Here is a 21,486-nt window from a genome sequence, read left to right as displayed (position 1 = left end):
GCATAGGGGTGAAGCATTTGGTAACTACAAATATTCGCTTGAATACAAGCGAGCTGGTCTGGGGAACGCAGCATGAGAAAAAATGAGGCAACTATGTACGTCATCGCGATGGCTTTTCCACGTGTCACTAGTGTAAGGGGGCGCAGCATCTGGAAGCAACCAAGATAGCTATCCCAGTTTGTCATTGCCTTCTACAAACCGGATTTGTTACTAAATCTCTTCCGCGCTCAGGTCAACGAACTGAAATCTGCAAGAGCTAAAAAAAGGAGCTGTTTATATTTGATGTCTATGCGCTGATCTGCATTTTTAAGCAATGAAAGTCTCCATATTAAATGCCTTTGTACCTCATTCCACAGTTAAATTTTTTCAAAATCAGACAGTTTGGATCATACGTTTTCCCGGATAATATGATTTCCCCCGCACTTTAAAAAAAAAACTATCAACGAAGTTTTACAGTCCAGCAGGCCCATGAAATGTGATATGGTAGTCAGCTTAAAATATATGAAAGCAGCCTGGAGTTAACATTACATATAAACAAAATGTTTACTTAACAGGATCATGGTACGTCTCCCTTTACACATCTGTTAGTAACCTGCACCTCTAGCATACAATATCCTGAATATTTAAAGTTTCTTCTTTTGCTAATTGTAATTTTTTAGCACTATATTTCTTTTCCTCCTCTATGTTCACCAGGGTTATACCGGATAGCAGGCCACCTTTAGCAATCGACCCTTGTTGTAGGACCAAGATGGACGAGAGTTCCCATAAGTGAGCCGAGAAGCAGGTCAAAGGGCTACCAGGTGTACTCAGTTGGCTCAAGCCTATTGAGCCCTCATTTCCAAAAACCCATGCCTACTGTCCTAATTTGTGCCTCACAGAACTCGAGGTACCTTGCTAAACATACAAATAAAGAACTTAAGCCAAAGCCATGCTTTAGAAAATATCAACGGATCACGCAAGAATAAAGACAAAGAACTGCTGGATAGCCTAGACATCAAGTAAAAGTATTTGACAGTTGCTTTCTAACTGATTTATAATAACATCAAGAAGCTTTACAATCATCAAACACAAAAGATGTTTCCTCACTACAGAATTCATCATCCCCAGCCCGACTATACCCACTGCAGGGCGAAGGCTTTTCCCATTTTTCTCCAATTAACCAGGTCCTGTGCTAGCTGTATTCACTTGACCCCTGCGAACTTCTTAGCCTCATCTGCCCACCCAACTTTCTGCTACCTCTTGCTACGCTTTCCTTCCCTTGAAATCCAATTGGTTACTCTCAGCGAACATCAGTTATCCTCTCTTCGCACTACATGTCCTGCCCATGCCCATTTCTTCTTCTTGATTTCAACGAGAATACCAGCAACTCGAGTTATTTCTCTGAGTCACTCTGCATGCTCCCTGTCTCTTAATGTTACCCCTACCATTTTTTGTTCCATAGCCCTCTGTGTTGTCCTCAATTTAAGTAGAACCCTTTTCAGCCTCCATGTTTCAACCCAATAGGAGAGTACTGGTAAGATGCAATTTCTATATACTTTCCTCTTAAGAAATACCGGTAAGCTGCTAGTCATAATGTGCAAGTATGTTCCAAATGAGCTCCATCCCAATCTTATTTTCCTATTTAGTTATAGTGCATCAAATAGAGAACGTATGGCCATTTCCAAGACAAAATCCTTATCCTGACAAATAATCCAAATGAAAGGCCTAAGCACAGGACCAGCAGTGCACAAGTGCAATGAGAGATAAAAGGTGCCCTATTAATACAAACATATTTATACAGCATGCATGCGCTACAAAAAAATTTGCCTTGTCGCTCTTCTTGAAGGCCAATGAATAACTTCCAATATCAGAAATTATTTAAAAAAAAAATGCATCACAAGATATCTTCTTCAGCCCTTTATACTTCCTGACAATGCTCTGACATGTTACCACCAGGTTGGTTAAAACAACTCACTACTAACTTAGATTCCCGTCTTTTAAGAGGCTCTTTTGAGATTACCGTTACTTGCTTTTAATAAAAATCAACATGTAACAAAACTCCACTCATTTCTGCACTATAGAAAGCAGAAAGTTCATTCTTTTGTCAAAAGTTCGTTCAGAGTTATATATACATTAATGCAACTGATAGTTCATCCCTATATGTATACATCATACATTCTAGTAGAATGAACATACTTGCGCAATGAATGCGCCACACTCCTTACTTTGGCTGTAAAAAAGTACAATTTTTTCCTAATATGCACACTTATTATACGAGCAAATGTATCACATAACTTACAGTAAGTTCAATAATTTGCAACAAAGAACAAAAAAATTGAAGAAAAAGCTCTCACTTTTGCCAGTTCTCTCTGAAAATCCTTATAGATACTGACTCCACTTTTATGCATATTGCCTGAAAGAAACACAGAGCATTTAAGAGCTGAAATTACTGCTGGCCCACTCACAATGAATGCACTCGCTATTTTTGATGTAAAAATAAAATTTTTGCTAATTATTACCTTACCCTCCCTAGCCCATTTCCTATCTTTTCCTGTGTTGTGACAATAGTACATTTTTTGTGTGAGCAAACACAGTTAATCAGAAAATGTGTTCTAACTGGTGCCCTGTTCCTTATTGATGAGAAATGTTGATAACTAGGTCTTCAATACATACACCTTTATATTCCCCAATGGATATCCCTATGTTTGAAACTAAAAAAGAATTTTTTGCTAAAAAGCTTGCTGTGGTGAGAATAAATGCCATCTGTAAATCCTGATTGCATTTTCCCAGGAAGCATACTAATCCTGCTCTCAAAGATGACAGTGTAGAATTTATAAACGACTAATAGTAAAAAAAAAAAAAACTATTTTCCTACAGCAACAAACAGCAGTATAATGCAAAAACTGCAGCCAGACAGTTTCGTGGTATATAACAATATTAATTAAATCATTGCCTGTTGTTATAATGCATAAAGTAGAAAAGCCTCCGGATTTAACAAAATTGACATCTATGTTGACAAAATGTGCAGTGTTAGATAATAACTGACATATATATATGCATGTCATGGATTTACGAGCTGAAAGAAGCATGCAGCAAGTTGTCAATGATGCTGCACTGCTCATGTGAGTACCACATGATTATGAGACTACATAAAAGATACTTTCGCACCTCTAATAATACCTCATAGAGTTTCGGAACAATGCCAATCAAACTACATTACAGACAAATGCATTAAATGAAAGCCTGTTAAAATTTTTCTAAATAACTGCAATGACAAAAATACTATTCCTTAAAGAACAGAACAAAGACAGTAAAAGTTTTGGTAAGCGTACACTCATTTATGCCAAGATTTCAATGCTTCAAGCTCAGCATGAGCACTCAATCAGAAGCAAGCAAGCTAAGGAGAAAAATCTGAAACTGTCTCATGCGGAGAAAAAAGTTAACAGTATGTACCTCAGGTAACTTTGCAAATACTGACTTCAGTCTGGCCCTCTCACACTCGGCTTCATCTTGGACTGGAGACTTATCCCTTTCTAGCTCCAGGTCATCTCCTTCTGGCTCGGGCAAGGCCGGATGCTTCAATGCAAACTCTTTTGAACACAATGCTTCAAGGAGTCTTTCTGCAAAGAAAACAAAACCTGGAAACTTGAAAAAGAATATATATCTAGCTGCATTGGGCTTTATATATGCCAGAAGAAACCACAGAGAGCTTGGAGTCAAGTGACTGTGCAGACTAAATAATAAATAATAATAAATAACAATTATTTATTTAAAATAAATATTTAGAATAAATAAAAATAATAACAGAATAATAATTAGAATGATTAGAAATCGAATGAATAATAAATAAATTGTGCTCAGTGATGATGTAACAAATTCAACAAGCTGCATAAATTTGTTACATAACGCCAACCCAAAGCATGTCAAAAAAAAAGAAAACTATAAATGGCAAGTATACCTTTAATTTCAGTTAGTGCTATACAAGGGTAGTATAGCAGGAGGCATACTGCCACAAAAACTAGTATTTGTTAAATCGTGAAAGATATTTTGCCTTGTCGCCAAATCACGATACTAAAACTGATAAAAGCCTGCATGGCAAAACCACACAAAGGTTGCAGGAGACCCACTTCCATGTACAAGGTGGGAATACACCACCAGAAAATACTAAGCACGGAGGAAAATGAGGCCCGACAAGGTACAGTCGTGGACAAAAGTGGTATACTCCACGCGAACCGCAACGATTGCAATTTTTCAGTATAAAAGCATGTGCCACACAAAATTGCTTGGACAAGATGGCGAGTATATCAAGGAGGGTATGTTATGCATATCTTAGAAATAACTGCTTTTTTGTCAGAAAAATCTGACGGGCAGTTTTATCGCAGCGCGTGGAGTATACCACTTTTGTCCACGGAGATACAGTAAGAACCTCTATTTCAATGCACAGAATCAATGTAAATTGATTCTGTAGAAGCTCATTTCAGTCATTTACAGTTATGTTTATCCAGACTAAACTGCCCAAAAATCTCCAAATCGGCGGTAAACACAGGATATATGGGCACTGCCAGCCACATTCTATTTTACCATCAAATTCTCCTAAATCACATCCATTATAAGGTTAGGGCCTACTCTGGCTCAGTATTGAGCAAAAATACACCACACATTTTTTGCTTATCATTTTGACTGTGAGCATATTTTTATTATCAGGCAACTACCCAGTCTTATTTGGGAACAAATTAAAATTCAATGGTCAGGGAGATGGACAGTGGTAAAACAAGGGCTAGTTGGTTCTGCATCGTGGTTCTATGCGTTACAAGACACTGATGATAGAAGAAACAGATGTGTAAAAACATTTGTACATGCCTATTTGTTTCACAATGAGTGTCTTGTACAGTAGCACGCGATAAACAAGACAGACCAAGACCAATGAAAATGAGAAAGCTATTATAGAATTGTGTCCATAACATTCCCCTTGTTTAAGGCTTAAGCCTCAGCTGATGATTAATTTATAAAACGCTAATTTAAACGCTGTTATATTACTGTCATATTTTTTCTTTTCATAGTTTACTATACAATGTTTCCCCAGTGTGTAATGCCTACATGGGTCTTTAGAGAAAATAAAAAAGCCAATCTGTGTAGCCAGAAAGCATGGTATTACAGTACGTATTGTGACATGGCATTATACCATGGTGTTGAAACAGTACAGATTGGAACACATGGTTTGAGTACAAGTACATTAGTGCAAATCTTAATTATTTAGTCTAATAATGCTACAAATGCTTTTCTCAAGAGAACTGTGCTCTGTCTTTTTTTTTCTTTTGTTTACGATCCAAGAAAAGGATGCATATATCAGAAATATGGCACTAATTTTATGGAACCAAACAGTTTGTGTGCACAATTATGTGACAGAAAAGCTTGTTTAAAAGAATTACTAGTTTGAAAATGCAGCATTCAGCTTACCTTCATAGAGGACAATTTCTGGCTGCTGAATGATTAATGTAGTGCTCTGCATGCCAACAAAGCAGACAAATAGTAAGAAAGTAGGAAGTAACTGCATCAATAAACTGAAATACTGTCATCAACACAATCTGTAAAAAAGTCGAACCATAATCTTTTTTTCAGAGTAATGCAATCACATAAGTTCTATGCGAGTTAGTTTGAAATTGTGCACAGGGTGCCAAAACAAATATAGGACAGAGAAAGGCACAAGGCCCACGCACGTTGACGCTCAACATTCTGTTCAAACGGTTCCAACCGCGGTACCATACCGTGAACGTTCACCACTGACACTGCCTATAAATGCAGGAATTGAAGGTTGTAGTTCCATAAAATGCCTCACATAGAGCTTAAGCTATACATAGTTTGCATACATGGTGTTATTCCGTAATGTAAACAGATATTGTCACTAACATGCACATTATCTCTACTCAACTCACTAATAAGCTGGCATCTAGCGAATGCACCTGTGCAATCGGCAACACATTCCGCTGCTCTTCTGACAGAGGAAGTAAACAGCACTACTGTTTCACTGTAATGATTTTACAGTTTTGCAGCACTGTAGTTATGGTGACTTACATGAACAATGCTGAAGTCGTTGGTTGAGACAGCTGCACTTCCCTGAAGTGTCACATTTAAATGGGCCAGGCAAGAGTCGTTGCTGCTTGTATCCTGCAAACCCACAAGCGCATGAACTTGCTGGCAGTCATATCAGCTGCCTTGGGATGTAGGTGACGCTGCTTTGACATACCTGAGGATGCTTCAGGATGCGAAGTGCTGCAGAGAAGATGCCAAGGCTGACACAATACCTGCACAGGCCAAACCAGAACACGGGCAGTGTTTGAATGCAAAGAAGTACACAGGCTAAAGGCAAAGGAACAAGAAATCTGACAGAGGTTCATACATATGCAGGATCCAGCCATGCCAGTGCCCAACAATCTACACAGCCATGTTCAGATTTGAGAAAAAGAATGCCAATATAGTGTTGAGTATATATACTGAAATCAGTAATCTGCCCAACACAATTAAAGAAAAATAAAATGAAGCCATGTTAAGCCATTATTTGTACTGTAAACGGGTGAATCAGCCAGTGATTGCAGCCAGTGTTTACTAATATGTTGATGCATCGTAGCCTAACAATTCCTGTAGTTACTTTTCTTTTAATACTTGCCGCTGATGCTTCAAGCCTCAACTTTACGTATGTACATAGGTACATTGGAAGCTAGAAAACAAGTACCTCGAGGATTATATGTCACCTGTTAAACAAAAGACGTCAGGTAATTATAACTTGCAGCTTTGTGAGGCTAGCTCTGCGCATACTGACATTAAGGGACCCCGCAAGGGGTCTTTAAGGAAAATAAAGTGATGTGATGTGATGAAGGGAAGCAAGTCTGCATGCCAGCTAGAAGTCTTGGACATATAAACAATGAAAAAAGGTCAAAATAATAAATATTACCTATACCGGCATGTGCCTATGCTAGCTAGTCTACGCACCATGGTATGTGTCCAAGGCAGCCAGAGGTGCTGAGTGTGGGTAATGTAGGCCTTATTCGATTCTTGTTTCATTGAAAAATACGACATTCACAATTTTAAAATATTTTGTTTGCCAAAATACTGAGGCACGATATGTTTATTAGGCCAAAAATTGATTTCTTACAGTGAAACTCACCAGGCTTGCATCATCGGTATGTGTTAACGTTGAGGAAATAAACATAGCTCATTTTCGAATGTTGCTAGGAGTCATTTTAATGTGACAGCATTAAAGGCTCCATTTTCCAGAAAATCTGGTGTTGGTGTTAGAGGAATAGGTCTAGAGGGATTCAACCCTGCTGAACCGAATGTCAAGCAATAACTTAGCTGATAAAGACACAATGCTGGTTTCATGTTCATTTCAGTTTGTAAAGGGCTGCCACAGCTTGAAGTTCAAGCGAACTGTAATCATGTTTGCCGAATAAAATGTTATTCACCGCGTCCTGTGCCCGTCTCATCAAGATATCAACGCAAAAACAGCAGAGGTAAATATGCTACATAGCATAACAAAGTGGGGCTTCTACACACATCTTCAAGTGTAAAATCCCTTAGTTTTACTATTCCTGCTGCAATGACAAAAATATTTCTTTTGCTTGCTTAGAGGAACTTTTAAAGAAGCAATACATAGAACCAGTAAGCGCGGTTCCTGCTAGCATATGAGTCTAGTTCATTGTATATCACATAAGGCCTCCTATGTATAGCTAGTGACATTTATTTTCATCTAGAATTAAGTGCGACACGGTTGCACATGCTTTGTTTGAATTATTTGATGCAAATTCATAACTATGAAAAACAACTCGGACTGGACGAGACACTACCTGGCGTGTCATCCAATCTGAGAGGATATGTATGAGCATCATGAGAGCATATTAAAGCGAAACACTTATCCAGCCACTCTTCACCTCAAGTTGGTTTGTGTGATGCCTCCATGCCTGGTTGCCGTAGCAACTGTGATGCTACCCGTTGTCAAGTCGCTGATGCGGTAAATGGATGACAACATGCATAGAATATACTTTTGTAGCAGGTCCCTCATCCTCTGCTGATGCTTCTTGCATGCTATTTGCATGCTATCGCTAACAAATCTTCATGTGGCATTAGATTTCCCCTCTTTTGTATTAAAATTATCACATAATTGATGGATGCACTTACCTTCAAGTGTATGCTGTGAAATAAAGACTTTAAAGATTTTACCAAACTATGCCAACCTCTCAATGCTAAATTGCGAAGCAAAACCATTAAGCGGAGTCTATGGATCCTGAAGATGTGACCAAGTGACATGAAGAACTGAAGACATGAGAGGCAGAAGATAGTACGAGCTGGCAAAACACCTGAAGAATGAGCTGCGAGGCTGGAAGGTAACTAATCGAAAACATGTTAAACATGCTGTTGAACTGGAACATTGTGCTGCTTTCACGTGGCCATTGACCTAAACCTGCCAAAATTTTTCTATTTGCTATTTAAAATATTTGAATACCTGCACGCTCCTACATATGCTGGAAAAAAAAAAATTACTAGACAATCATCAAAGGTGCTGGTCGAAACTTGTTTCATGCACCTGTCTTCTGTGGCCCAATAATGAACAACTGGCTACCATGGCTCACAGACCACCATGTGATTGACTGATAACCCAAGCCAGAAGTGGTGGTTCTACAGTGAGTGATGTCGTGTGGATCAAAAAGGATCGCATAGGCAGTGGAGGAGACGTAAAAGTCTAGCCTGTGACGCCAGAGTCAAATGGCCCTGCTCATTCACCTTTGCTTATCCAGTGCACAGGTGTACGTGCGCACACACCTAATACCGAAAAACCAGCCAGCCTCTCGTACAGAGCTAAAATTGAGAAAGAGTTGCAGACTGTCCATGAATGCTGGATGACGCAACTCCAGAAATACATTATTATCAGGGACAAAAATCTCTGGACCGCATGTCTGGCGATTTTGGACTAGAAGCATGACGTAAATGAACTATCACCTTATTTCTCTAGCACATATGAAACAACTAAAGTCTAATTTTCACATCAACAAGTAAGTGCCGCGACTACTGGCCGATAAGAAAGTTATGCGTTTTGGTTGGAGTGTGCGTAGTCTTCAGCACCCCTGCGGTGGTGCAGTGGTTAAGATGCGAGACTACTGCACTGGAGTACACGGGTTCGATCCCGACCGCCGCTGGCTGCATTTCGATGTAGGCGAAACGAAGAGGTGTCCATGTGCTGTGCGATGTAAGTGCACGTAAAAGATCCTCAGGGGGTCGAAATTACTCAGCAGCCCTCCACAATGGTTCCTCTTTCTCTCTTTCCACTTTCACTCCCATCTTTCTCTCTTTCCACTTTCACTCCCATCTTTCTCCCTTCCCCTACGAGCGGTTCAGGTGTCGCAGAAACAAGTGTGACAGATATAGCACCTTTCCCTTCCTGTGAACCAATTATTATTATTTATTATTATTATTAGCCCACAGACTTTTGTCCCCAATAGTACCTTTTTTCTTCTCATAAAATCATGCCCTCATGACCATCCACAATAGCTCAATGGTTAAGGCGTTTGGTAGCTCAGCATTAGCCAGTGGTGAGCATTTTTATTCTTACAGAAGTTGCCGAAGAAGTCCATATATATTCCATTCTGGCATAGCATCCACACTCGTGAATGAAGCCTCAACACTTCCAAATCTCGCAAATACAAAGTACCATTTCAACAAACATGGGTGCAAATAACATGATGGTGTCCAAACAATATTGCATAAAAGAAGCCAGTCAGGCATGTAAAATGAACACAAGGAATATGTTTTTTCTTTTTAACGGATGGCTGTGTGTATTCTGGTAGTTATGCTATGGCTCTAGTGAGAGTGCATTCTGGCTGACCTTTTTTCACTGCGAACATAAATGTTAAAGAGTTCCAAACGTTTTGATCTGTTTATATAACAAGTTATTTTTACAGGAATTAGTAAAAAAAAAAAAAAGAGAGACATAATTGAGATCTGGAGAATGGTGCCAAGTTACAATTTGATTACAAATGTGAGGACCCAACAGAATTAGCATAATTACTCTGTTATGAACGTTGGATTTTTTCCCACATGAAATCCTGCCATGCTTCTGACAAAATTTGAAAATTTTGAAAATGTCTTTTTTTTTTTTTACCTAATTTTGTGCCTGAAAAGGACATTCTGCTGAGCCTAGCTTATTCTTCTTGGTCAACAGTCTATTTCTCACCTTATTTGTCCTGTCCCACCAAGCCCATGGAAATTTTTTTTATGCATTGGTTTGGTTTGTGGGGTTTCATGTCCCAAAGCAACTAAGGCTATGTGAGATGGCATGATGGAGGCCTTTAGATATTTCTACCACCTGGGGGCCTTTAACATGCACTGACATTGCACAGCACACGAGCACTACTATTTTTTGTACAGGAACCTTTTTTATGCAGCCAGGAAATTATAGGAAGGATGAACTGTGAAGCTTAAAAATGTAGACACTAAACTCTGAGTTAAAACAAGCAAGTGCTAACTCAGATACAGGACGATGCTCATCTAAACCTGGTTAGATGTAGTCAACTTCCTTTCATGACACAGGATAAAGTGGCTATGAGGTGAAGCCCGGCCATAGCTGCCTGAAAAATAATTTTACGAGCTAAAAATTATATAATAAATACAGTCTACTCTGATAAATCACCTGCAAATGAATTTAAATATGCCGATTTCACTAGAAACATTCCTTTCTTTAAGAAAGATAATAGTGTAAACATCAGAAACCAACAGCAACTCACTGCCTCACAAACAATCGTGAAAGAAGCATCGATTTGAAGTGTCAATGAAAAATATTCTAGATAGAAAAAGCACATACTCTGAGTCTCGTGCAAGCACATGAAATGCAATCTCCTGGAGTGTAACATGAAGGAGGCAGTCCTGTGACGGTGCTCCCAACTGCATTACTGTTGCATTGCAAACATGAACTGAAAGGCGCTGCAAAAAAAAAGAAAGAATGTGTAACAGGAATCACTGCTGCTCAGGGGCACGGCAAAGAAAAGCAACTTCTCAAGAGGCATCTCACCCCTACTGGTGTCATATCTTGCACATGCAAATGATGCCTGGCCTAAGTTCTAAATGGTTAACCATTGTACATATCTTTTAACAACATCCATCTAAATCAGTCAGTTTGCCACTGCTTTTTGTCAGATTTGTTTTCAGCTCCTGTAATGTTTCGGTACAATGTATAAAATGTGTGTGCAGTTTTGATGGGTCTGCAACAGTAGTGAAGGTACTACGCAAACTTGATCTTGGTTTATTTTGAGAGCAAAATAGTGAGAATATTGTGTGCCTAATTCTTATGAATGTGCAGTAGACAAAAAATCCATGTGGCATTGAATAAAGAACTTCACATCACATACATATAAATGAATTATAGTAAAGAAAGTTACATAGAAAACTTCTATCTTCCTGCATTCTTTCTGTACATGCGTTTTGTGGTGCCTCAGTAGCTTCATGAAATGGGTAAGTAGTAACATATATTTTGGTGAGTGTACTGAATGAATACCCAAATATCATAATAAAAATAACTGCAGAGATGAAGTTTGCAAATCGAGATTCCATATCCTTGGATTTAATATCTGTGTCACACAAACATTTGCGATACTCATTGAACTCGATCTGCATCGAGGTTTTCAAGAAGGATTATAGTATCTGATGCTACACGGCCGTTTTGAATGACCATTGAGAAGTTTCCTTCATGTGAGTTAGGTGACGTCGAGGGTGGCGACGCCCACTTTTATAATGTGCTTGAAAATTAAAGATTGATTAAGGAAGTAGCTTCGAGCCGAGCAGGCTTGAGCCCGATTACACTTGAAAGTTGCTGTGTAACAACCTTGATCTGCATTGAGTTGAATGCAGGCTGAGTTCAACGAAGATCGAAAGTGCTGGTATGACAGAGGTATAACTCTGCTGACAGCCCTCCAACATACCTGAAAAGGGTGACTGCTAATGCCATGTTGTACTAGCCAGTGTTCAGCATTTGTTAACACTGACTGATGTTCTTTTCATGAGCTTCAATAAAGTGAAGATTTGGACTAGTTGCAGCTTTTTTCTCGTGTGTCCTGTTCTTCTTCGCAGTGTAAATACATTTGTTCTGTCAATAAAGCTCAATGATCAGTTGTAACGCCCGTGTTGTCCTTTTTACTGTGGTCTTTGTCTCTTTGCACTTCAAATATGTACTCTAAAAGGAATGGCGCTAAAGCAGTTGCACCTCAACATCCCATTACAAGGGCAACAGAGAGTCTTATTTTTCTCAGTGACATATCACTGTCAATGTTTTGCTTAGCACCAAACAGAGGATAAGCAGCCTTGCATGACGAGCATCAAGGCCAATGGGACCAGCACTTACAAAGGCATTCATATTGAGTTGACACGTGCACCCCACCTTAAAAATGGCCCTGGCCTTTCTTGACAGCTGCAGCTTGAATGACCGTGAAGGTTTGTCTGGCGGCTCCCGGTCTGGTGTCCTATTCTCTAACAACTTGTCAATGTGCACCTGTAGTCGTACATCTCCCAAGCAGATGACAACAAGAGAGCTGCACAGAGATAGTGTTGGTTACCGTTGGTCCAATAGGCAGCTCTCACTGACGACACTACAGGTACCATGTTGGAGAACCAGAAGTATGACTTAGAAGTCTGCACACGTCTAACTCATATATCTCCACCCAGGAAAAATCGGTAGAAACTGTGTGTGGCTCTCCACCACGGCGCTCATAACGTCACGTGCAAGCCATCTTTTTGAGCAACTATATACACAGGCATAGATTTCCTTAGATGATTGTTGTGCAGGCATGCAGCATAAAGCATTGTGTATCAAGTCGCTGATATTCATTTGTGCCTACCTGTATCTTGTAGAAAACAAGTTGCTGGTAATCCATGCTTTTTCTACTTCCTAGAACACAGGAAGAGGGCAACAATATTTCAGTCTTTCTTTTGATAGTGCAGTCACCTCATTGGAGTGTTTTGAGAACGTTCCAGTGAACAGGTAGAAACATAAAAGTGCTGCGAAGATGACAAGTCTTTATTACCAGTGTAGTTCCGTCTTTGAACTGTAGATGCACCTCTTGAATGGAGAAGAAACCGAACCGCTTGATCTTGAGCTTAATGCCGAAACGTTGTCGCAGAAACTTGGACAAGTACCATGACAGAGACCTGCGCGCAGAGCATTATGTATATTGGCAGTTAAGCACCTATTCAGTAAACCAAAGCAGTCATATAAGACAACTCTAAAAGTTCGGTGACTGCGTTCGCTGAGATGATATGACAGCAATCATATATCAGTGATTAGCCGCGGACTCGCACCTGCCCACGAAACCGCCTGCGTACCAGATAATTTATCAGCAGTCAACGTCATGAAACAATAGAAAGAAACTACTAGCGGCGACGAAAAAACAAAAATCATTTCTAATTCACGCTGCGCAAAAGAAAGCAAAGAAACAAGCAAATGTTTAGTACGTAACGTAACGTAAACCGTGTTCACGGAAAGCTTTACCAGTCGTATAGAATAATAATTGGAAGAAATATAGCATCATAGGTGCACGTAAACAACCTACCGGGATGCAATCCCAACAACAACGCAAAGGGCAAGTATAACTGCTGCAAAGATGCCTAAAAACGTCAAAAAAACCATTATATTAGTATGTACTTCACTACGGATGCTCACAACCTTCCATCGGCACAGGGCGCCGCCATATTAATGTAGTCGACCTGAAACCACATGACCAAAGCACGTGACCACTGTCATCCAATGACTGTTCCTGTCACTTAGCGCGTTGTTGTTTCCTATCCGCCATCTTCTGTCGCCATCTTCTGATGAATTTTTATTGGGTTCGGGATTTTTCCTAAATTCATGGATTTGGAGACCACCTAGAACCTACCCTTTGTCCTACGGACATTTAATATGATGGCGACAGCATGACGCATTCTACTCTAGTGACGAACGGCGCAAGTCTCGAGGACTGTCATACGAATTTCTTCGCATTGGTGAGTACATGCTTTTTCTCAACGGTACCCCACGGAGTATTTCGCGTTTTTGACCGTGTTAGGCTTACGTTTGGCGATTTCGTGTAAAATCGAAGCGGTAGTTACGTTTCGGATGGCTCTGTTTCAATACTAGTTGGCCGGATAGACTTGCGCGATTGTTTCCGTACGGACCGGGTTTACCCGGGTGAACGTCGAATGAGGACGCGGGTCACTCATTGTAACCAGCAGAAAACCTAGGTCACACGCTCGGGAATACGTTTTCGGCTCGTTTGACCGTGTGTCGTGGAAAGCTCGACCACGACCTTTGGCCCTTGTACCGGGTTGTGATCGTCATTTGGCCAGGTGTATTCATAGACGAGTAAGGTTTGCCCCTCGGGAGCTGAAAGGGGGGGGGGGGGGGGGGGGGTGCTGTCTGCCTACGGACCGCGTCTTTCGTAATTGCAGTGGCCATCAGCCGTACGACTGCTTTTTGCCTGCGCCGTATTTAACTGCGCGGCTTACCGCCGTTCAGCTTACAGTCGGCGGATCGGCTGTGGTCACTTCTGTGGCACCCGCTGCTCACAGGCGTCACTCGTATGTTGATCTCATCGCATTTTTAGTGCGTCTGTTCAAACATTGTGTGTGTGCGTGCGTAGATGAGGTTCGGAGCGCAGGCGTCACGGGGTGGCGCTCAGCGCCGGCGTTTGACCGCGATCGCTTTGGCAAAGGCCGATTAGGGGCCACCGCCAACGGCCTCTGCACCGCGTGGCAGCGATCTGCTTGGAAGCAGCTTTCCCCTTGCTCGCTATTGTGCCCCTATGCAAGCACGGTGATCGTCGCGGGGCGCCGGCATTGGGCGAAGTGCGCGGCGCGGGCACGCGCGCAGACGTCATCGTCAACGCGCACGGTGCAACTCGCGCGGCGAGAGCGACCGCTCGCTTCGGAGATTTTCCGCCGCCGTGCGTGACCTTATTAAAAACAACGTGCGTCAAAATGGTTGCCGCTAGCACCACCGCCACGATTTTCTGTTTCGGCCGAACGAGTGGCGCGGTGTTCAGGGCGTCTTCTCCCCTTGATCGACCTGTGGTGCAAACAAGCGTGGCAAAGGAGGGTCTCCCCCCGCCACCTTCGCGCGAGCGGCAGCAACAAATAGGGCAGAAACCCCGAAGGGGGTGCCTCCGCCTTTTGGAATTCGCCGCCGCCGTGCGGTGTCTCCCCCTGGTCCGTTTTTCTCTTTCTGGGGGGCTTCTCAAGGTGTCCCCTCCCTTCTCGCCCCCCTCCCCTCGCATCACTGTCTGCTTCTGTTTTGCCGAAGGGGGAATGCCCCGTTGCTGTAATGAGCAGCAGATCGCCGCCGTCGATGGGTTCGGTGGCTTGGTGGCATCTTTCTTTTACGGCGCGCTTTTTTTTTTTTCTTGATGTTCGCGTCGTTTTCTCCGATTCGAGACCGCGCGCTCTTTCCGACCACGGCGCCTAGCGAAGAAAGCAAGTGGACGACGGGTTGATACTTGCTCGCGGAGCGCGGCAGCTCAGCCGGTTTCGGGGGGTACAGGAGAAAGAATACCGGGCACGTGAGAAGGGGAGAGGAAATGACGTTGCATCTGGCACCATAATGATTCTCGCGCACGTTGCGGCGTCTGTGGTCTGTTTCGAGCGCGAAAACGGCAGCTGGGGAAAAAAAAGGGAAAAAATTACGTATGACCTGGTTATGTGGTTATTTGTCGACAAAAACGAAGAAAAAAAAAATAAAAAGCCGTGATTTCACGTGTTGCACACGCCGTGATTTGTTTGCAAAGTGGTTTCGTACATGTGAACACACATTTTTTGTTTAAATCAAATTTCAATGATGAAGCGGTATCTTGTGACATGGGGTAGTTTCCAAAATGTGATGTTCTTATGTTCGGTCAGAGCGCTTATTTTGCATCACATCATTTGGTGAATTATAGGTACTGTAGACTGTGCTGCAAATCAGCGAACGTTTTCTTTAAATCACAAAATGCTCACAGGCTGTGTGTGAATGGCCTGATATCATAGTGACTTGCATGAAATTACGATGCCACCTTGCTGGAGGAGTTCACACTGGCTGTATTCAGTCATTTTATTGCAGCTAAAGGTAGATTCTCAACTTGTAACCAGACCTCTTTGTGTGCGTGCATGTGTGTGAACATGTCACATAATTTGCAGATGTTGCAGTTGACATTGTGAGTGTTCTGTGATGCATGAATGTGGAAACTTCAGGTAGTGAGGTTTCAAACCAAGCATTTTTATCACAAAGCTGTATTACAATGCAGTACAGAGCATTGACCAGCATCTTTCCTCTCATAAGTGTCACATGAACATTTTAGGTTTGTCATGGCGACAATAGCTGCAGCTGAAGTCTTTCATGAATTGTTTGCAGTATCCGTTATGTCATCCATTTTTTCAAGCAGTTGGCGCTTTTGCGTCTAAGTTGGTTTTGCCGTATTCTCTCTTGCTGCTCTTGTAGCAGCTGTGCTACCCCAAGACCTTATTCACTTCTGGAAGGACGTGGCTTGCAGCTGCATATTTTACAATAACTGCAGATTCCTTATGATACGTGGCCTTTTGTGTGCCAGACACAAGGATTCAGCCATGTCGACCATTCATCTGTCAGCCGACCATCTGTCACTAGGTGCATTTCGCAGCTTTGGTTGGTCGTCGGGCATGCTTTGTATTTCAGTTGCGAAACACAGAACAAGTCTTGCAGTACTTGCACCAGAATTTCCAAGCGTTTAAGGGAAAGGACGCATTTGCTTTTGCCCCCTAGTAGTCAGCGGGAGTTGTCACGGCTTTTGACAAGCAAGCAGCAGCCCGAGCATAAGGCTCTAATGATCCATTTCTGCTTTCTTATAAAAACAGCTTGGCTATGATACATGATAAAATGTGTGCTCAGTAATAATAATAATAATAATAATAATAATAATAATAATAATAATAATAATAATAATAATAATTGGTTCACAGGAAAGCAAAAGTGCAGTATCTGTCACACTTGTCTCTGTGGACACCTGAACCACACCATGAGGGGAGGGAGGAAGGTGGGAGTGAAAGGGGAAAGACAAAGAGCAAGGAGCCGTAATGCAGGGTTATGGAGTAATTTAGAGTAATTTCGACCACCTGGGGATCTTTAACGTGCGCTGACATCCCACAGCACCCGGACGCCTCTTCGTTTCGCCTCCATCGAAATGCAGCCGCCGGCAGTCGGGATCGAACCTGGGTACTCCGGCACAGTAGTCGGGCAGGTTGTAAATTTTAAAGGTTCCAAGTTAGTTTTGTAATGAGTGTACAGGCAGTACATTGTTCCTTATATATGCGGCATCTACAAATCCAGACTGCAGTAATCGGAAACAACTCGAGAACAGTGTAGTAGATGTCAAGCAAAGGCAGCCTCCCAACGAATGGTACCAGCATTGTGAAAATATGTCAGTGCCGTTGGCTGCAGGGCCTTCTCTGGGAGGCATTTATCAGTGTCCTTTCCTATAGAGATACTGTAGGTGCTGAAGGCTATCTGATGCTACATAGTCTACAAGTATTCTGCTTTCTTTTCTCACTTCATTTGCATTCAAAGTGACGTCTGTGGAAAGTTAATTCTTGTGAAGGAATGTTATGTCATATTGATTTGAAACATATAGATCATGGTAATGTCTTATTTATAAGTGTATCTGTTTTATTGTAACCAGGATGTGAGATGTGCCAGATAGCATGCTGTTGTCCAAAATACGGTTCGAGTGCACATAAGGTTAATGCATTTTCAGCTGAAAACCAGTATTCACTACTACTCCAAAACAGGCTGTGCATGCTGAATGGGTACAGTAGAACAGCGAGGGTGCTGTGAAAACACAGGTGACCTCCAAGAAGGTGTCTAATGTTTTTTGCCTAAAGTTGAGGCTGAGAAAGGAATGCATGTTCGCTACCGCGTCGTGCAAAATTTATTGTTTGAAGTTTGAATATCATAGCTGTAAGTCTTACTCATCAGGAATTCTGTGTGTGGGGGTTCAACTGCTCCACAACTGATGTTCGTCGCAATGTTGCATTTCAAAAGCATTGTAAAAAATGAGCAAGTTTAGTCAAACCTTTTTGTAGGCCAAGAGGCACCTGATGAGTTTTTCAGGCAGTCGTGAAAATGCATTTATGAATGAACAGATGTGTGGAAATATGGTCACTAAATTTTCTACAACTGAATTGTAAACTGTTGCTTGCCATGGCACTGAGTGAATGCAGGCATAGAGGCAGCCGTTTCTCGTTGGAGGATATAGTCGCGTTCATGGAAGAAGCTCACAGCTGCTTGAGCACAGGCTTGTCATGTTGAAAGGTGCCTGCATTGTTTCCACCTTTCCCCGTGCTGCCAGGCCTGCAGGTGCACAGCTGTAGCACGCATGCTTGACATCTTGACTGCACCTTTGTTTCCCTCCCCTCCCCGGCAGTTGCAGAAGCTTGCATGAATCCTTCTTCCCTCACAAGTGTGCAGTATTCTAGCTGTGTTAGTGAATCGAGCTTCCTAACCGTGATGATTCTTCAGGGTATCGCATTGATTGGTTTTTGCGCTTGGAAAGGCAGATAGCCGGGGTAGGGGGCGAGGGAGGGGGGTTAGTTAGGCAGATGGTCTATTGACAGCACAGCTTGAACATTCCTCTCTCTTTTAAAGCTTCGTGCTTCACCATTAGGTGCAAAAGAGAGCAAAGAACCATTGGTAATTTGGACCTTCCACATCTATGTGCTAATTTATGCTCTTCTATGACTGGTTACATCAACTAACTTGACAAACATTTTGTACTGGTGCAGCAGGGGACAGTTAGTTCGCCTGGCAGCACTTTTTTGTTTTTACTGCCACAAAAACAGCACTTTACTGTTTTTGTGGCACGTTTAGCAGCGTTTGCAGACAAAATTTACATGAACATTTTGCATACAACAGTAATGAACAGGGATAACTGTGGACGCCTTCGAAGTGCTGTAGTGCTACATGTACCTAGGTCGTTCAGCCTGTTCAGCTACAAAATCACTAGAAGGAATGGAAGTAAAATGCTGCTGCAGTTCAACCACATTTTGTACATGATGCGAAACAGGAGCAAAAAGAAAAGGACTTTAAAAAAGTCATCGAGGTCATGCAGATGAGGGAAAAAGCAAAGAATTGAAGCCAATGAAAAGTCATTTGTTTTATTGTTTACAACACCAACATAAATCAGTACAAATTTTGTTAGGTTAGTTGTATGCCGTGCAGTGCACCAGAATGCTTATTACATAGGCTAGGCTTAGCGTTACTCTGTTTCAATGTGAGGCATACTTCGTAAGTCGCATATACCAGGTGTACCAGCTAAATGTAATGGAAGCTTTTAAACAACACGTAGGTGGAAAAGAAGCAAAGTCACACCGATAGAAAGCTGTTGAGAGTCACCTGGCCTAGTCTGCTTTATATTTTTTTTCTTCTGCCAAAGTTAACTTGTAACTAGTAAAACTAACTAGCTACCTTTTTAAATTTGATCTTATGTAACTGGTACATTGATAACATAACATGTCAGTTGGCTGTTTTCTAGGATGACCTGTAATTTTTGTGTTGACAGTTAATGGTGAATGTTTACTGCTTATCTTTGGCAAATGTAAAAATACTGCAGGCTAGGCTAAGGCATTTTGTATTCTTTAAGAGCTTGGTTACGTCTAGCTGGGACACCCAGTATTAGGTAGGCCATGGTGCATGGTTAATATGGTGCCGCTTATTTAAAACCTATCCTGACTGCGTCTTGATCACCACGAAATGCAAAAGATGATTACGTGCTCTGCTACATCAGTGCATGCTAGACAGGAGCTCTGGGTTGTTCCTTTGTGTGCATGCATTTCACTTGAACTTTTGCAGTAGGCTGTCCTCAGTCTTGTGTTCATTAGTGGCAAGTTTCAGAGCTAGGTGACTTTTGCTTTAGGAGCAAATAAATTTTAACCCTTCATGACCTCAGTTGAAGCGCTTTTTATTGATAACAATCTGTGCACGTCATTGCTAGTTGCATGGCCATCAATGTTCACTCTACTTTTGGTGATAAAAAATTCCAGCATGCTTTTGGTCATTTCGGACAAATAATGGTTAACACTATCTTTTTGTAATTTAAACTGTGACACTGTCCATGACATCATCATTTGTTGGTCTCTTGTGTTGTTGTGTATTGGTTGGAATCAAGTTTTGATTTCAGTTTTGTGTGTTTTATCATTGTTTTGCTTATTATATTGAACATCACTTGATGGCATATGAGGGCAAGAGGGCCAAGAAATGTAATGCAATTGTTAATGCAAAATGTTTGAAAATCCTCTAGCAGGCTCCTTTGAAGAACACTAGGTGGTGGAAGTTAGTCGGGAGCCCTCCACCGCAGGGCCTGTTTCCCTCTTCCTTCTTTCCCATCCTTCCTCATCCCCCTCCCCATGGCATGATTGAGGTGACCACAAAGAGTAAGACTGCTACTGCACTTTAACTTTCCTGGCAATCAGTATTTCAGTACAAAGTGTTGTTGACTCATGTCATCAAGCTGCATCCCTTAAACTTGGCTTTTGCAAAGCAATATTTCTAGGACACAACCGTATCTCCTTCAAGCAGGCCTTGAGGAATAGTAAACATTCCAGACTTGCCAGTGCCTTTCAATTCATTATCAGATTGCAAAGCCTGCATCATTGTCTAGGTAGAAGAAAGTGCCATCTAAATTGGAGCTTGCCTTTTTTTATATATAGAAAAAAATATTAGCCCAACCTACCTGAGCAAAACAGTGCTTTGGAAGCATTTTGCATATAGAAGAAAACTGCACATCTGGCTTATGCAAACACGACAATGTGTGAAATGCCGCATATTGAGTTGTAGCTAGTCTGAACTGGCCCCTGGCATTGCATCTTTGTTCTTTAGTTTAAGCTGTTTCAAATGAATGAGTGTAGTCTAATCTTCTATAGCTTAGCAAAAGTTGGATAGGTTGACATATTTTTTTTTTGTTGCTAATTGTACCTACTGACCTCAAAAAGAGATGCTTGCTTAACCTAGCTGATTTCATAGTTAACTTGCTAAGTTTTTGCTCAAAGCAGTAATGAATCTACTTTGTATAAAATTCAACAAATTAGCATAAATTTTGAAAAAAAAAGATGGGCATTGACTAAAATATTTTTTTATTTATTGTGTATACAGTTGATCAATGTTGCAATGTCAAGGTAAATGGTCATTTTCCTTTCACACTCCCTAAAGTGATGTCAGCCACCTATTAGTAAACTCCTTGTGAAGGTTCGGCTGAGATATTGTGGCACTGTGTGCGTGTGTCCCTAAGCTTTTTTATCACCAGTGATTAAGGGGGGGTTATCTTGCTGGAAGTGCTGCTGTGAGCCATAACTTGATAGCTGTGCAAGTAGCGGCTCACAGCAACGCGCACTGCAGGATAACTCCACTATTCATTGTTGCTAAAAGTGCTCAGAGGCACACACACTCAGTGCTAGAATGTAATGTTACACTGTTAATCAGAGCATCACAAAGAGTTTACC

At 41.5% G+C, this 21,486-nt stretch overlaps 2 protein-coding genes across 4 annotated transcripts in view; one reads left to right on the top strand and one right to left on the bottom strand.

Moving 5' to 3' along the window:
* hob (bridge-like lipid transfer protein family member hobbit) overlaps positions 1–13,719 on the bottom strand; it is a 65,659-nt gene extending 51,940 nt beyond the window's left edge. The window contains exons 1-10 of the mRNA XM_084598976.1: positions 13,566–13,719; positions 13,041–13,164; positions 12,855–12,904; positions 12,398–12,548; positions 10,829–10,947; positions 6,224–6,281; positions 6,052–6,144; positions 5,437–5,482; positions 3,433–3,599; positions 2,334–2,392 (exon numbers count right to left, since the gene is read on the bottom strand). Coding sequence (XP_084455102.1) covers positions 2,334–2,392; positions 3,433–3,599; positions 5,437–5,482; positions 6,052–6,144; positions 6,224–6,281; positions 10,829–10,947; positions 12,398–12,548; positions 12,855–12,904; positions 13,041–13,164; positions 13,566–13,642 — 944 coding nt within the window. The 5' untranslated portion in view covers positions 13,643–13,719. The remainder of the gene's footprint in view (positions 1–2,333; positions 2,393–3,432; positions 3,600–5,436; positions 5,483–6,051; positions 6,145–6,223; positions 6,282–10,828; positions 10,948–12,397; positions 12,549–12,854; positions 12,905–13,040; positions 13,165–13,565) is intronic.
* A 41-nt stretch (positions 13,720–13,760) lies between these two features.
* The window catches only part of skd (mediator complex subunit skuld), a 105,916-nt gene continuing 98,190 nt past the window's right edge, over positions 13,761–21,486 (top strand). For all 3 annotated transcript variants that reach the window (XM_084598975.1, XM_084598974.1, XM_084598973.1), the window contains exon 1: positions 13,761–13,995. In XM_084598975.1, the coding sequence (XP_084455101.1) occupies positions 13,927–13,995 (69 nt within the window). In that variant the 5' untranslated portion in view covers positions 13,761–13,926. The remainder of the gene's footprint in view (positions 13,996–21,486) is intronic.

This window comes from Amblyomma maculatum, chromosome 3 (assembly GCF_055883805.1).
Source record: "Amblyomma maculatum isolate TAMU_Amacu chromosome 3, ASM5588380v1, whole genome shotgun sequence".
Classification (NCBI taxonomy): Eukaryota; Metazoa; Arthropoda; class Arachnida; order Ixodida; family Ixodidae; genus Amblyomma; species Amblyomma maculatum.
This window is presented reverse-complemented; position numbering and strand designations above follow the sequence as displayed.